At 50.4% G+C, this 15,662-nt stretch overlaps 1 protein-coding gene across 2 annotated transcripts in view; it reads right to left on the bottom strand.

Annotated features, from left to right (window-relative positions):
• Positions 1 to 157: 157 nt before the first annotated feature.
• LOC135536294 (uncharacterized) overlaps positions 158 to 15,662 on the bottom strand; it is a 34,745-nt gene continuing 19,240 nt past the window's right edge. The window contains exons 10-13 of one of the 2 annotated variants that reach the window (XM_064962651.1): positions 12,487 to 13,440; positions 6,240 to 6,867; positions 2,855 to 3,016; positions 158 to 1,164 (exon numbers count right to left, since the gene is read on the bottom strand). In XM_064962651.1, the coding sequence (XP_064818723.1) occupies positions 242 to 1,164; positions 2,855 to 3,016; positions 6,240 to 6,867; positions 12,487 to 13,440 (2,667 nt within the window). In that variant the 3' untranslated portion in view covers positions 158 to 241. Of the gene's footprint in view, positions 1,246 to 2,854; positions 3,017 to 6,239; positions 6,868 to 12,486; positions 13,441 to 15,662 lie in introns of both variants that reach the window. The other variant, XM_064962650.1, reaches the window with a different exon arrangement.

Raw genomic sequence — 15,662 nt, forward strand, 5'->3', positions numbered from 1 at the left:
CTTCCTCCTTCCTACCACTCTTTCGTTCTCTTCTCCTCCCTCCCCCCTCTTGTTCTGTGGTATCAGTCTGCTGCGTTGGCTCTGGCGGGGCGGAGGTCCCGGTGCTGTGGATGAGGCGGGACAGACGCTCCAGCCGCTCCAGCAGGGACGCCTCTCTCATTGGTGGGCCGGGCCTCCTCCAGGCTCCACCTCTCACTGAACCTGCGCCACAGTTGGTCCAGAGTGCTGCCACTCCGCTGGGCTAGACTGTGGTCCCGCCTCCCGGCTCTCGCTCCATCCCTGGGTGAGGGGCTGAGGTTCGGACAAGGTGAGCGTTGGAGATCTGGTGGTCCATGTGGAGATGGTGGGTTTTGGGGAAGTGATGGTGGAGGTCCATGGAACTATAGTCCATCTCTACATGCAGAGGCTGAAACACCTCCAGCTCCTCTTCCCCCACCCCCAGGCTGCAGCGAAGGGAGGGCTGGACAGGGTGGTCTGTGCCTGGGACACCCTGGGTGTGTGTGGAGGTGGTGATTGAGGTTCCATGGTCTCTCATGGCTGCAGATGGTCCTCTAGTGGTGGTGGTTGGTATAGCAGGACCTCTAGTGGTGGTGGTTGGTATAGCAGGACCTCTAGTGGTGGTGATTGGTACAGCAGGTTCTCTAGTGGTGGTGGTTGGAACAGCAGGACCTCTAGTGGTGGTGATTGGTACAGCAGGTTCTCTAGTGGTGGTGGTTGGAACAGCAGGTCCTCTAGTGGTGGTGGTTGGAACAGCAGGTCCTCTAGTGGTGGTGGTTGGTATAGCAGGACCTCCAGTGGTGGTGGTTGGTATAGCATGACCTCCAGTGGAGGTGGTTGGTATAGCATGACCTCTAGTGGTGGTGGTTGGTACAGCAGGTCCTCTACTGGTGGTGATTGGTATAGCAGGTCCTCTAGTGGTGGTGATTGGTATAGCAGGTCCTCTAGTGGTGGTGGTTGGAACAGCAGGTCCTCCAGTGGTGGTGATTGGTATAGCAGGTCCTCTAGTGGTGGTAGTTGGTATAGCAGGTCCTCTAGTGGTGGTGATTGGTATAGCAGGTCCTCTAGTGGTGGTGGTTGGAACAGCATGTCCTCCAGTGGTGGTGATTGGTATAGCAGGTCCTCTCGTGGTGGTGATTGGTACAGCAGGTCCTCTGGTTAACCCTCCTGTTACATGAGAGAAGCATTTTGACTGTGGAGTACGCTGGTCAACAAATGGTTGACCTTCATTGTCTGGCACGGTCGTACCTGAGGGTGGAAATGGTATCTGGTTAAGAATTAATGAGAAAATAACATTCACAAACAAAGCAGTGACACTGTCCATTAAATATATACATACTGTATACAATACTGACCCGGTCCTTCCCCCCAGTGTTAAACCCTCACTATACTGACCCGGTCTTTCTCCCAGTGTTAAACCCTCACTATACTGACCCGGTCCTTCTCCCAGTGTTAAACCCTCACTATACTGACCCGGTCCTTCCCCCCAGTGTTAAACCCTCACTATACTGACCCGGTCTTTCTCCCAGTGTTAAACCCTCACTATACTGACCCGGTCCTTCTCCCAGTGTTAAACCCTCACTATACTGACCCGGTCCTTCCCCCCAGTGTTAAACCCTCACTATACTGACCCGGTCTTTCTCCCAGTGTTAAACCCTCACTATACTGACCCGGTCCTTCTCCCAGTGTTAAACCCTCACTATACTGACCCGGTCCTTCTCCCAGTGTTAAACCCTCACTATACTGACCCGGTCTTTCTCCCAGTGTTAAACCCTCACTATACTGACCCTGTCCTTCTCCCAGTGTTAAACCTTCACTATACTGACCCGGTCCTTCTCCCAGTGTTAAACCCTCACTATACTGACCCGGTCCTTCTCCCAGTGTTAAACCCTCACTATACTGACCCGGTCCTTCTCCCAGTGTTAAACCCTCACTATACTGACCCAGTCCTTCCCCCCAGTGTTAAACCCTCACTATACTGACCCGGTCCTTCTCCCAGTGTTAAACCCTCACTATACTGACCCGGTCCTTCTCCCAGTGTTAAACCCTCACTATACTGACCCGGTCCTTCTCCCAGTGTTAAACCCTCACTATACTGACCCGGTCCTTCCCCCCAGTGTTAAACCCTCACTATACTGACCCGGTCCTTCCCCCCAGTGTTAAACTCTCACTATACTGACCCGGTCCTTCTCCCAGTGTTAAACCCTCACTATACTGACCCGGTCCTTCTCCCAGTGTTAAACCCTCACTATACTGACCCGGTCCTTCCCCCCAGTGTTAAACCCTCACTATACTGACCCGGTCCTTCCCCCAGTGTTAAACCCTCACTACACTGACCCAGTCCTTCCCACCAGTGTTAAACCCTCACTATACTGACCCAGTCCTTCTCCCAGTGTTAAACCCTCACTATACTGACCCGGTCCTTCCCCCCAGTGTTAAACTCTCACTATACTGACCCGGTCCTTCTCCCAGTGTTAAACCCTCACTATACTGACCCGGTCCTTCTCCCAGTGTTAAACCCTCACTATACTGACCCGGTCCTTCCCCCCAGTGTTAAACCCTCACTATACTGACCCGGTCCTTCCCCCCAGTGTTAAACCCTCACTATACTGACCCGGTCCTTCCCCCCAGTGTTAAACCCTCACTATACTGACCCGGTCCTTCTCCCAGTGTTAAACCCTCACTATACTGACCCGGTCCTTCTCCCAGTGTTAAACTCTCACTATACTGACCCGGTCCTTCTCCCAGTGTTAAACCCTCACTACACTGACCCAGTCCTTCCCACCAGTGTTAAACCCTCACTATACTGACCCAGTCCTTCTCCCAGTGTTAAACCCTCACTATACTGAGTGCTCACCTGTCCTCTCCATACTGTAGTTTTCTCCCAGTCTTTGTCTCTTGCTGTAGATACCCTCTGTGTGTTTGATGTTTACCCCTCTGTCCACCACCTGGTCCACCTGCTCCTCTCGTGACCCCAGGATCTCTATGTTGAAGCGAGGGGGCACTGCGTCGTCCGAGCCTGGGGAGGAGAGAGAGAGAGTGGGAGGAACGGGGAGGAGAGGAAGGAGGAAGCCCTGTCTCTCTTACTATCTCTGAGGATCATCGCTGTCGGAGCTGGGACTCAACACTGCCTCTGTCTCTCTCTCACACTCACACTGGAACATGAATCATTAATTTGATACACAGTGCCTGTTACAAAAGACCAGCTGCTAACCGTCTGGGGGAGGAGAGGAGGGGCCAGAGGAGGAGGGGCCAGAGGAGAGGAGGAGGGGCCAGAGGAGAGGAGGCCAGAGGAGAGGAGGAGGGGCCAGAGGAGAGGAGGCCAGAGGAGAGGGGGCCAGAGGAGAGGGGGCCAGAGGAGAGGTCAGAGGAGAGGAGGCCAGAGGAGAGGGGGCCAGAGGAGAGGAGGCCAGAGGAGAGGCGGCCAGAGGAGAGGAGGCCAGAGGAGAGGAGGTCAGAGGAGGAGGCCAGAGGAGAGGAGAGGAGGCCAGAGGAGAGGAGGGGAGGCCAGAGGAGGAGGGGAGGCCAGAGGAGAGGAGGCCAGAGGAGAGGAGGCCAGAGGAGAGGAGGTCAGAGGAGAGGAGGCCAGAGGAGAGGAGGCCAGAGGAGAGGAGTCCAGAGGAGAGGAGGGGAGGCCAGAGGAGAGGAGGCCAGAGGAGAGGAGTCCAGAGGAGAGGAGGGGAGGCCAGAGGAGAGGAGGCCAGAGGAGAGGAGTCCAGAGGAGAGGAGGGGAGGCCAGAGGAGAGGAGGTCAGAGGAGAGGAGGCCAGAGGAGAGGAGGCCAGAGGAGAGGAGGTCAGAGGAAAGGAGGTCAGAGGAGAGGAGGGGCCAGAGGAGAGGGGGCCAGAGGAGAGGAGGCCAGAGGAGAGGCGGCCAGAGGAGAGGAGGCCAGAGGAGAGGAGGTCAGAGGAGGAGGCCAGAGGAGAGGAGAGGAGGCCAGAGGAGAGGAGGGGAGGCCAGAGGAGAGGAGGGGAGGCCAGAGGAGAGGAGGCCAGAGGAGAGGAGGCCAGAGGAGAGGAGGTCAGAGGAGAGGAGGCCAGAGGAGAGGAGTCCAGAGGAGAGGAGGGGAGGCCAGAGGAGAGGAGGCCAGAGGAGAGGAGTCAGAGGAGAGGAGGGGAGGCCAGAGGAGAGGAGGCCAGAGGAGAGGAGTCCAGAGGAGAGGAGGGGAGGCCAGAGGAGAGGAGGCCAGAGGAGAGGAGTCCAGAGGAGAGGAGGGGAGGCCAGAGGAGAGGAGGTCAGAGGAGAGGAGGCCAGAGGAGAGGAGGCCAGAGGAGAGGAGGTCAGAGGAAAGGAGGTCAGAGGAGAGGAGGGGCCAGAGGAGAGGGGGCCAGAGGAGAGGAGGCCAGAGGAGAGGAGGCCAGAAGAGAGGTCAGAGGAAAGGAGGTCAGAGGAAAGGAGGCCAGAGGAGAGGAGGACAGAGGAGAGGCCAGAGGAGAGGAGGCCAGAGGAGAGGAGGTCAGATGAGAGGAGGCCAGAGGAGAGGTCAGAGGAGAGGAGGCCAGAGGAGAGGAGGTCAGAGGAAAGGAGGTCAGAGGAGAGGAGGCCAGAGGAGAGGTCACAGGAGAGGTCAGAGGAGAGGTCAGCCAGAGGAGAGGAGGACAGAGGAGAGGCAAGAGGAGAGGAGGCCAGAGGAGAGGAGGGGAGGCCAGAGGAGAGGAGGCCAGAGGAGAGGAGGCCAGAGGAGAGAGAGGAGGGGCCAGAGGAGAGGAGGCCAGAGGAGAGGTCAGTGGAGAGGAGAGGAGGCCAGTGGAGAGAGAGGAGGGGCCAGAGGAGGGGAGGCCAGAGGAGAGGAGGCCAGAGTAGAGGAGGAGGCCAGAGGAGAGGAGGCCAGAGAAGAGAAGGGGAGGCCAGAGGAGAGGAGGCCAGAGGAGACGAGAGGGGGCCAGAGGAGAGGCCAGAGGAGAGGTGAGGAGGCCAGAGGAGAGGAGGCCAGAGGAGAAGAGGCCAGAGGAGAGGAGGCCAGAGGAGAGGAGGCCAGAGGAGAGGAGACAAGAGGAGAGGAGGTCAGAGGAGAGGAGGCCAGAGGAGAGGAGGCCAGAGGAGAGGAGTCCAGAGGAGAGGAGGGGAGGCCAGAGGAGAGGAGGTCAGAGGAGAGGAGGCCAGAGGAGAGGAGGTCAGAGGAAAGGAGGTCAGAGGAGAGGAGGGGCCAGAGGAGAGGGGGCCAGAGGAGAGGAGGCCAGAGGAGAGGAGGCCAGAGGAGAGGAGGCCAGAGGAGAGGAGGCCAGAAGAGAGGAGGTCAGAGGAAAGGAGGTCAGAGGAAAGGAGGCCAGAGGAGAGGAGGCCAGAGGAGAGGAGGACAGAGGAGAGGCCAGAGGAGAGGAGGCCAGAGGAGAGGAGGGGAGACCAGAGGAGAGGAGGTCAGATGAGAGGAGGCCAGAGAAGAGGTCAGAGGTGAGGAGGCCAGAGGAGAGGAGAGGAGGCCAGAGGAGAGGAGGCCAGAGGAGAGGAGCCCAGAGGAGAGGAGGCCAGAGGAGAGGTCAGAGGAGAGGAGGCCAGAGGAGAGGAGGTCAGAGGAAAGGAGGTCAGAGGAGAGGAGGCCAGAGGAGAGGTCACAGGAGAGATCAGAGGAGAGGTCAGCCAGAGGAGAGTAGGACAGAGGAGAGGCAAGAGGAGAGGAGGCCAGAGGAGAGGAGAGGAGGCCAGAGGAGAGGAGGCCAGAGGAGAGAGAGGAGGGGCCAGAGGAGAGGAGGCCAGAGGAGAGGTCAGTGGAGAGGAGAGGAGGCCAGAGGGAGAGAGGAGGGGCCAGAGGAGGGGCCAGAGGAGGGGAGGCCAGAGGAGAGGAGGCCAGAGTAGAGGAGGAGGCCAGAGGAGAGGAGGCCAGAGAAGAGAAGGGGAGGCCAGAGGAGACGAGAGGGGGCCAGAGGAGAGGCCAGAGGAGAGGTGAGGAGGCCAGAGGAGAGGAGGCCAGAGGAGAAGAGGCCAGAGGAGAAGAGGCCAGAGGAAAGGAGGCCAGAGAAGAGAGGAGGGGCCAGAGGAGAGGAGGCCAAAGGAGAGGCCAGAGGAGAGGAGGAGGGGCCAGAAGAGAGGCCAGAGAAGAGGCCAGAGAAGAGGATGCCAGAGGAGGGGCCAGATGGCTGCATCTATTACAGTACGATTTAAGTTAGCCTTCAGGAGTTCTCCAGACCGAGGGGATCATTCATTATTGAATGCCTTGGAATACCTGTCAGTCTGCTAGCGTCACTATAGATAGTTTAGAAACGTCTAAATAATGTATTTTAACCAGCTAGATAAGAGATGTTGTACCTGGGTGGGAACTCTCCATGGTGGAGTCAGATCGTATGGGGGAAAGCTGTGGCTCAGGATGCGTCTGGGGTACGTAGAACATCTCCTCACTACCGTGTGGTTTATACGGCAACAGAACCGTCAGCGCCGCCTGCCGAGACGGACCGGTACCAGTCAGCCTCTGGGGAGGTGTGAAGCATTGTGGGAAGGTGGAGGTTGCCGTTGCCGTGGTGATCTGGACTGAGGCGTCGGCCGTCTCCTGCCCCTGTCTCCAAATTGGATCTCTGTTCTCCTGCGACCCCGTCTTATTGGCCGGAGCAGGCTCGGGGGCGTAACCTAGGCTCTCGTCTTCGTCAACACTGCTGGAGACGGCAGAGGAGTGTCTGACAGGAGCAAAGGACAGAAGTCTCCGGGACTCTTCAGCCCCTTTAGGACCAGGGGAGAGGGTGACGTGGAGGTGGGAGACCTGACCTGTCCTGGTGGTCCAAGCTCCAGAGACCCAGTCTGCTCCAGAACCCACGATGGACCCAGGACGTCCTTCGTCGGGGTGAGACCGGGAAATGTGCCCGTACATGACTGGGGTCAGAGGGAGAGGAGCTGCAGAGTGGGGGGGACCAGTAAAGGGGTTCTCTTGGTCTATACCAGGCAGCTGGATGGGAGAGAGGGAGACAGAGGAAGAGGAGGGAGACCGAGGAAGAGGGGGGAGAGGGAGAGAGAGTGTGACAGTGTTAGTGTCCAGAGGACATTCCTTTTCTTAAACACCAGGTCATCTGAGTGTGATTAACAGTGTCAGTCTATAACAGTGTCAGTCTATAACAGTGTCAGTCTATAACAGTGTCAGTCTATAACAGTGTTAGTCTATAACAGTGTTAGTCTATAACAGATCTGAGTGCGATTAACAGTGTTAGTCTATAACAGTGTAGGTCTATAACAGTGTTAGTCTATAACAGATCTGAGTGTGAATAACAGTGTCAGTCTATAAGTGTCAGTCTATAACAGTGTCAGTCTATAACAGTGTCAGTCTATAACAGTGTCAGTCTATAACAGATCTGAGTGTGATTAACAGTGTCAGTCTATAACAGATCTGAGTGTGAATAACAGTGTCAGTCTATAACAGTGTCAGTCTATAACAGTGTCAGTCTATAACAGTGTCAGTCTATAACAGTGTCAGTCTATAACAGTGTCAGTCTATAACAGTGTCAGTCTATAACAGTATCAGTCTATAACAGTGTCAATCTATAACAGTGTCAGTCTATAACAGTGTCAGTCTATAACAGTGTCAGTCTATAACAGTGTCAGTCTATAACAGTGTTAGTCTATAACAGTGTTAGTCTATAACAGTGTTAGTCTATAACAGATCTGAGTGTGAATAACAGTGTTAGTCTATAACAGTGTCAGTCTATAACAGTGTTAGTCTATAAGAGTCTCAGTCTATAAGAGTCTCAGTCTATAACAGTGTCAGTCTATAACAGTGTCAGTCTATAACAGTGTCAGTCTATAACAGTGTCAGTCTATAACAGATCTGAGTGTGATTAACAGTGTCAGTCTATAACAGTGTTAGTCTATAACAGTGTCAGTCTATAACAGATCTGAGTGTGATTAACAGTGTCAGTCTATAACAGTGTCAGTCTATAACAGTGTCAGTCTATAACAGTCTCAGTCTATAACAGATCTGAGTGTGATTAACAGTGTCAGTCTATAACAGTGTCAGTCTATAACAGTGTCAGTCTATAACAGATCTGAGTGTGATTAACAGTGTTAGTCTATAACAGTGCCAGTCTATAACAGTGTCAGTCTATAACAGTGTCAGTCTATAACAGATCTGAGTGTGATTAACAGTGTCAGTCTATAACAGTGTCAGTCTATAAGAGATCTGAGTGTGATTAACAGTGTTAGTCTATAACAGTGTCAGTCTATAACAGTGTCAGTCTATAACAGTGTCAGTCTATAACAGTGTCAGTCTATAACAGATCTGAGTGTGATTAACAGTGTCAGTCTATAACAGTGTCAGTCTATAAGAGATCTGAGTGTGATTAACAGTGTCAGTCTATAACAGTGTCAGTCTATAACAGTGTCAGTCTATAACAGTGTCAGTCTATAACAGATCTGAGTGTGATTAACAGTGTCAGTCTATAACAGATCTGAGTGTGAATAACAGTGTCAGTCTATAAGTGTCAGTCTATAACAGTGTTTGTCTATAACAGTGTCAGTCTATAACAGTGTCAGTCTATAACAGTGTCAGTCTATAACAGTGTTAGTCTATAACAGTGTTAGTCTATAACAGTGTTAGTCTATAACAGATCTGAGTGTGAATAACAGTGTTAGTCTATAACAGTGTCAGTCTATAACAGTGTTAGTCTATAAGAGTCTCAGTCTATAACAGTGTCAGTCTATAACAGTGTCAGTCTATAACAGTGTCAGTCTATAACAGTGTCGGTCTATAACATATCTGAGTGTGATTAACAGTGTCAGTCTATAACAGTGTTAGTCTATAACAGTGTCAGTCTATAACAGATCTGAGTGTGATTAACAGTGTCAGTCTATAACAGATCTGAGTGTGAATAACAGTGTCAGTCTAAAAGTGTCAGTCTATAACAGTGTCAGTCTATAACAGTCTCAGTCTATAACAGATCTGAGTGTGATTAACAGTGTCAGTCTATAACAGTGTCAGTCTATAACAGATCTGAGTGTGATTAACAGTGTTAGTCTATAACAGTGTCAGTCTATAACAGTGTCAGTCTATAACAGTGTCAGTCTATAACAGATCTGAGTGTGATTAACAGTGTCAGTCTATAACAGTGTCAGTCTATAACAGTGTCAGTCTATAACAGTGTCAGTCTATAACAGATCTGAGTGTGATTAACAGTGTCAGTCTATAACAGTGTCAGTCTATAACAGTGTCAGTCTATAACAGTGTCAGTCTATAACAGATCTGAGTGTGATTAACAGTGTCAGTCTATAACAGTGTCAGTCTATAACAGTGTCAGTCTATAACAGTGTCAGTCTATAACAGATCTGAGTGTGATTAACAGTGTTAGTCTATAACAGTGTCAGTCTATAACAGTGTCAGTCTATAACAGATCTGAGTGTGATTAACAGTGTCAGTCTATAACAGTGTCAGTCTATAACAGTGTCAGTCTATAACAGATCTGAGTGTGATTAACAGTGTTAGTCTATAACAGTGTCAGTCTATAACAGTGTTTGTCTATAAGTCTCAGTCTATAACAGTGTTAGTCTATAACAGTGTCAGTCTATAACAGTGTCAGTCTATAACAGTGTCAGTCTATAACAGTGTCAGTCTATAACAGTGTTAGTCTATAACAGTGTTAGTCTATAACAGTGTTAGTCTATAACAGATCTGAGTGCGATTAACAGTGTTAGTCTATAACAGTGTAGGTCTATAACAGTGTCAGTCTATAACAGTGTTATTCTATAACCGTGTTAGTCTATAACAGTGTTAGTCTATAACAGATCTGAGTGTGATTAACAGTGTTAGTCTATAACAGTGTCAGTCTATAACAGTGTCAGTCTATAACAGTGTCAGCCTATAACAGTGTCAGTCTATAACAAATCTGAGTGTGATTAACAGTGTCAGTCTATAACAGTCTCAGTCTATAACAGATCTGAGTGTGATTAACAGTGTCAGTCTATAACAGTGTCAGTCTGTAACAGTGTCAGTCTGTAACAGTGTCAGTCTATAACAGATCTGAGTGTGATTAACAGTGTCAGTCTATAACAGTGTCAGTCTATAACAGTGTCAGTCTATAACAGATCTGAGTGTGATTAACAGTGTTAGTCTATAACAGTGTCAGTCTATAACAGTGTCAGTCTATAACAGTGTCAGTCTATAACAGATCTGAGTGTGATTAACAGTGTCAGTCTATAACAGTGTCAGTCTATAACAGTGTCAGTCTATAACAGATCTGAGTGTGATTAACAGTGTCAGTCTATAACAGTGTCAGTCTATAACAGTGTCAGTCTATAACAGTGTCAGTCTATAACAGATCTGAGTGTGATTAACAGTGTCAGTCTATAACAGTGTCAGTCTATAACAGTGTCAGTCTATAACAGATCTGAGTGTGATTAACAGTGTTAGTCTATAACAGTGTCAGTCTATAACAGTGTCAGTCTATAACAGATCTGAGTGTGATTAACAGTGTCAGTCTATAACAGTGTCAGTCTATAACAGTGTTAGTCTATAACAGTGTCAGTCTATAACAAATCTGAGTGTGATTAACAGTGTCAGTCTATAACAGTCTCAGTCTATAACAGATCTGAGTGTGATTAACAGTGTCAGTCTATAACAGTGTCAGTCTGTAACAGTGTCAGTCTATAACAGTGTCAGTCTATAACAGATCTGAGTGTGATTAACAGTGTCAGTCTATAACAGTGTCAGTCTATAACAGTGTCAGTCTATAACAGATCTGAGTGTGATTAACAGTGTTAGTCTATAACAGTGTCAGTCTATAACAGTGTCAGTCTATAACAGTGTCAGTCTATAACAGATCTGAGTGTGATTAACAGTGTCAGTCTATAACAGTGTCAGTCTATAACAGTGTCAGTCTATAACAGTGTCAGTCTATAACAGATCTGAGTGTGATTAACAGTGTCAGTCTATAACAGTGTCAGTCTATAACAGTGTCAGTCTATAACAGTGTCAGTCTATAACAGATCTGAGTGTGATTAACAGTGTCAGTCTATAACAGTGTCAGTCTATAACAGTGTCAGTCTATAACAGTGTCAGTCTATAACAGATCTGAGTGTGATTAACAGTGTCAGTCTATAACAGTGTCAGTCTATAACAGTGTCAGTCTATAACAGTGTCAGTCTATAACAGATCTGAGTGTGATTAACAGTGTTAGTCTATAACAGTGTCAGTCTATAACAGTGTCAGTCTATAACAGATCTGAGTGTGATTAACAGTGTCAGTCTATAACAGTGTCAGTCTATAACAGTGTCAGTCTATAACAGTGTCAGTCTATAACAGATCTGAGTGTGATTAACAGTGTTAGTCTATAACAGTGTCAGTCTATAACAGTGTTTGTCTATAACAGTGTTTGTCTATAAGAGTCTCAGTCTATAACAGTGTTAGTCTATAACAGTGTCAGTCTATAACAGTGTTAGTCTATAACAGTGTTAGTCTATAACAGTGTTAGTCTATAACAGTGTTAGTCTATAACAGATCTGAGTGCGATTAACAGTGTAGGTCTATAACAGTGTAGGTCTATAACAGTGTTAGTCTATAACCGTGTTAGTCTATAACAGTGTTAGTCTATAACAGATCTGAGTGTGAATAACAGTGTCAGTCTATAACAGTGTCAGTCTATAACAGTGTCAGTCTATAACAGTGTCAGTCTATAACAGTGTCAGTCTATAACAGTGTCAGTCTATAACAGTGTTAGTCTATAACAGTGTTAGTCTATAACAGTGTTAGTCTATAACAGATCTGAGTGCGATTAACAGTGTTAGTCTATAACAGTGTAGGTCTATAACAGTGTTAGTCTATAACCGTGTTAGTCTATAACAGTGTTAGTCTATAACAGATCTGAGTGTGAATAACAGTGTCAGTCTATAAGTGTCAGTCTATAACAGTGTCAGTCTATAACAGTGTCAGTCTATAACAGTGTCAGTCTATAACAGTGTCAGTCTATAACAGTGTTAGTCTATAACAGTGTCAGTCTATAACAGTGTCAGTCTATAACAGTGTCAGTCTATAACAGTGTCAGTCTATAACAGTGTCAGTCTATAACAGTGTCAGTCTATAACAGTGTTAGTCTATAACCGTGTCAGTCTATAACAGTGTCAGTCTATAACAGTGTCAGTCTATAACAGTGTCAGTCTATAACAGTGTTAGTCTATAACCGTGTCAGTCTATAACAGTGTCAGTCTATAACAGTGTCAGTCTATAACAGTGTCAGTCTATAACAGTGTCAGTCTATAACAGTGTTAGTCTATAACAGTGTCAGTCTATAACAGTGTCAGTCTATAACAGTGTCAGTCTATAACAGTGTCAGTCTATAACAGTGTTAGTCTATAACCGTGTCAGTCTATAACAGTGTCAGTCTATAACAGTGTCAGTCTATAACAGTGTCAGTCTATAACAGTGTTAGTCTATAACCGTGTCAGTCTATAACAGTGTCAGTCTATAACAGTGTCAGTCTATAACAGTGTCAGTCTATAACAGTGTTAGTCTATAACCGTGTTAGTCTATAACAGTGTAAGTTCTTTAGTCAGTAAGCGGTAAAGATAGATTCAGCCGGGATTCTACCTGCTCCTGTCTCGGCTCCTGTCTCGGCACCTGTCTCGGCTCCTGGCCCGGCACCTGGCCCGGCACCTGGCCCGGCACCTGTCTCGGCACCTGTCTCGGCTCCTGTCTCGGCACCTGGCCCGGCACCTGGCCCGGCACCTGTCTCGGCTCCTGGCCTGGCTCCTGGCCCGGCTCCTGTCTCGGCTCCTGTCTCGGCTCCTGTCTCGGCTCCTGGCCCGGCTCCTGTCTCGGCTCCTGTCTCGGCTCCTGTCTCGGCTCCTGTCTCGGCTCCTGTCTCGGCTCCTGTCTAGGCACCTGGCCTGGCTCCTGTCTCGGCTCCTGTCTCGGCTCCTGTCTCGGCTCCTGTCTCGGCTCCTGTCTCGGCTCCTGGCCCGGCTCCTGTCTCGGCTCCTGGCCCGGCTCCTGGCCCAGGCGTGTCTTTCTGTCTCTGGGGTACAGACTGCTGCTGTTGGCCTGTGATCCAGTCATGGTGGTTGTGTCTCTGGACATGGAGCAGTGTGTCGAGTTGGTGGTGCTCTCCCTCCCCTGCTGCTGGGGCTGTGTCTGAGGTAGCCACCCCTGCACTGTGGGTTGGGAGACCCCTTCTAAGGTGAACTGGGACACCTGTAGAGGCTCGGGGAGGGGGGAGCGGCGGGAGGTGGCAATGGTGATGGAGGTGAGGGGTGGAGGGTGCGCTCTAGGGAGGACGTATAACCCCTCTCGGAGGGCGATCTGTCTGACCCGGCCCTCTAGGTCCTGCCTTAGAGGGGTACGCAGCTCAACGCTGTCGGCAAACGGGTTCCTGCTCAGCTGCTGTAGCTGGTGGGACAGACAGTCCTCCGCTGCCTTCAGGGCCCTGAACTGCTTCTGCTCCCCAACCAACTGCTCCTCAGGCTGGGGTAGGGAGGGAGGCTGGCCCCCTGGACCTACAAGGCTGGACGCAGCACTGCTGTCCGTGTCCGTGCTCCTCGGGTTCTGAACCAAGGATGAAAAAACCACAATCAACTGACCAGAAAAATAAAAAGCGCCGTTAACTCCTAAAACATCTCTCCCAAAATACCAGACTGAACCAGTTGAGTGCTTTTGATGACTTCAATCGCACATAAAGTAGAAAGGAAACGATCTGTAGAAGACTTGTCTACACACCACACCACTGAACAGCATGCTGGAGAAGACACACGTCCCAAAACGCCACAACCATCCCACCACTACAAACGCCATGCTGCCTCCAACCGCAGTGGAGCCATGAGATCAACTTTTTCTGCACAAGTACAGTGAAATGCCTTTCTTGCTTGTTCTTTCCCAACAATGCAGTAATCAAGATCAGTGCCAATTCTATACTTACAATGTGCAGGGATACTGGAGTGGTAGGGGCAGGTTTGTATAGGGGGAAGGTGACTAGGCATCAAGATGATAGAGTAGCAGCAGCAACTATGGATGATGATATGTGAGTGTGTGTGCGTGAGTGAGTGAGTGAGTGAGTGAGTGAGTGAGTGAGTATGTTTGTGTGTTATGTGAGTGTGTGTGTGGTAGTGTCAATGTGTTGAGTGTGCAGACTCAGTCAAATATTATTATTATGTTTTAAATAGAAGTCGAGGCAGGATAAAGTAGAAGTCGAGGCAGGATAAAGTAGAAGTCGAGGCAGGATAAAGTAGAAGTCGAGGCAGGATAAAGTAGAAGTCGAGGCAGGATAAAGTAGAAGTCGAGGCAGGATAAAGTAGAAGTCGAGGCAGGATAAAGTAGAAGTCAAGACAGGATAAAGTAGTCGAGGCAGATAGTCTGTGTAGCCATTTTGTTAAGTATTTGCAGTCTATGTCCTGGGGAGTAAAAGCTGTTCAGAAGCCTGTTAGTGTCAGACTTGTTGTTCCAGTACCACTTCCCCCCTCCCCTAGGATCCAGCTGCCCCCCTCCCCCTAGGATCCAGCTGCCCCCCTCCCCTAGGATCCAGCTGCCCCCCTCCCCTAGGATCCAGCTGCCCCCCTCCCCCTAGGATCCAGCTGCCCCCTCTCCCTAGGATCCAGCTGCCACCCTCCCCCTAGGATCCAGCTGCCACCCTCCCCCTAGGATCCAGCTGCCCCCCTCCCCTAGGATCCAGCTGCCCCCCTCCCCTAGGATCCAGTTGCCCCCTCCCCCTAGGATCCAGCTGCCCCCCTCCCCCTAGGATCCAGCTGCCACCCCTCCCCCTAGGATCCAGCTGCCCCCTCCCCCTAGGATCCAGCTGCCCCCCCTCCCCCTAGGATCCAGCTGCCCCCCTCCCCCTAGGATCCAGCTGCCCCCTCCCCCTAGGATCCAGTTGCCCCCCTCCCCCTAGGATCCAGCTGCCACCCTCCCCCTAGGATCCAGCTGCCCCCTCCCCCTAGGATCCAGTTGCCCCCTCCCCCTAGGATCCAGCTGCCCCCTCCCCCTAGGATCCAGCTGCCCCCTCTCCCTAGGATCCAGCTGCCCCCTCCCCCTAGGATCCAGCTGCCCCCTCCCCCTAGGATTCGGTTGAATAGGGAGGTGTTCAGTCCCAGGGACACAAGCTTAGTGACGAGCTTGGAGGGGACTGGGGTTGAACGCTGAGCTGTAGTCAATGAACAGCATTGTCACATAGGTATTCCGCTTATCTCGGTGGGTTAGGGAAGTGTGGAGTGCAATTGATATTGCGTTGTCTATGGATCTGCTGCGGGGCAGCATGCACATTGGAGTGGGTCATGGGTGTCAGGGATGGTGGAGTTGATGTTAACCATAACCAGCCTTTCAAAACACTTCATGATTACAGGTGTGAGTGCTACAGGGTGGTAGTCATTGTGGCAGGTAGCCTCAAGAGTTCTTGGGAACAGGAACGATGGTGGTCAGCTTGAGACATGTGGGCATTACAGACTGGGACGAGGAGAGGTTGAAAATAACAGTCAATAGGCCTGCCAGCTGGACTGTGCATGCTGGGAACTCGCCCCGGGAAATACAGTCCGGACTTGACTGAGAGCGCGATAACCCAGTCCTCTGGGTCAGCGGGTGCCCTCATGCACGACTCTGTGTTGTTTTTGTCGGATGTAAAATGCAGTGAGTTTGTCTGGTAGAGAGGCATCGTTGGGCAGATCACGGTTGGGTCTTCCTTTGTAATCCGTAATGGACTCTAGCCCCTTGCCACAGTCCTCTGGGTCAGCGGGTGCCCTCATGCACGACTCTGTGTTGTTTTTGTCGGATGTAAAATGCAG

Source organism: Oncorhynchus masou, unplaced genomic scaffold, assembly GCF_036934945.1.
Source record: "Oncorhynchus masou masou isolate Uvic2021 unplaced genomic scaffold, UVic_Omas_1.1 unplaced_scaffold_591, whole genome shotgun sequence".
Lineage (NCBI taxonomy): Eukaryota > Metazoa > Chordata > Actinopteri > Salmoniformes > Salmonidae > Oncorhynchus > Oncorhynchus masou.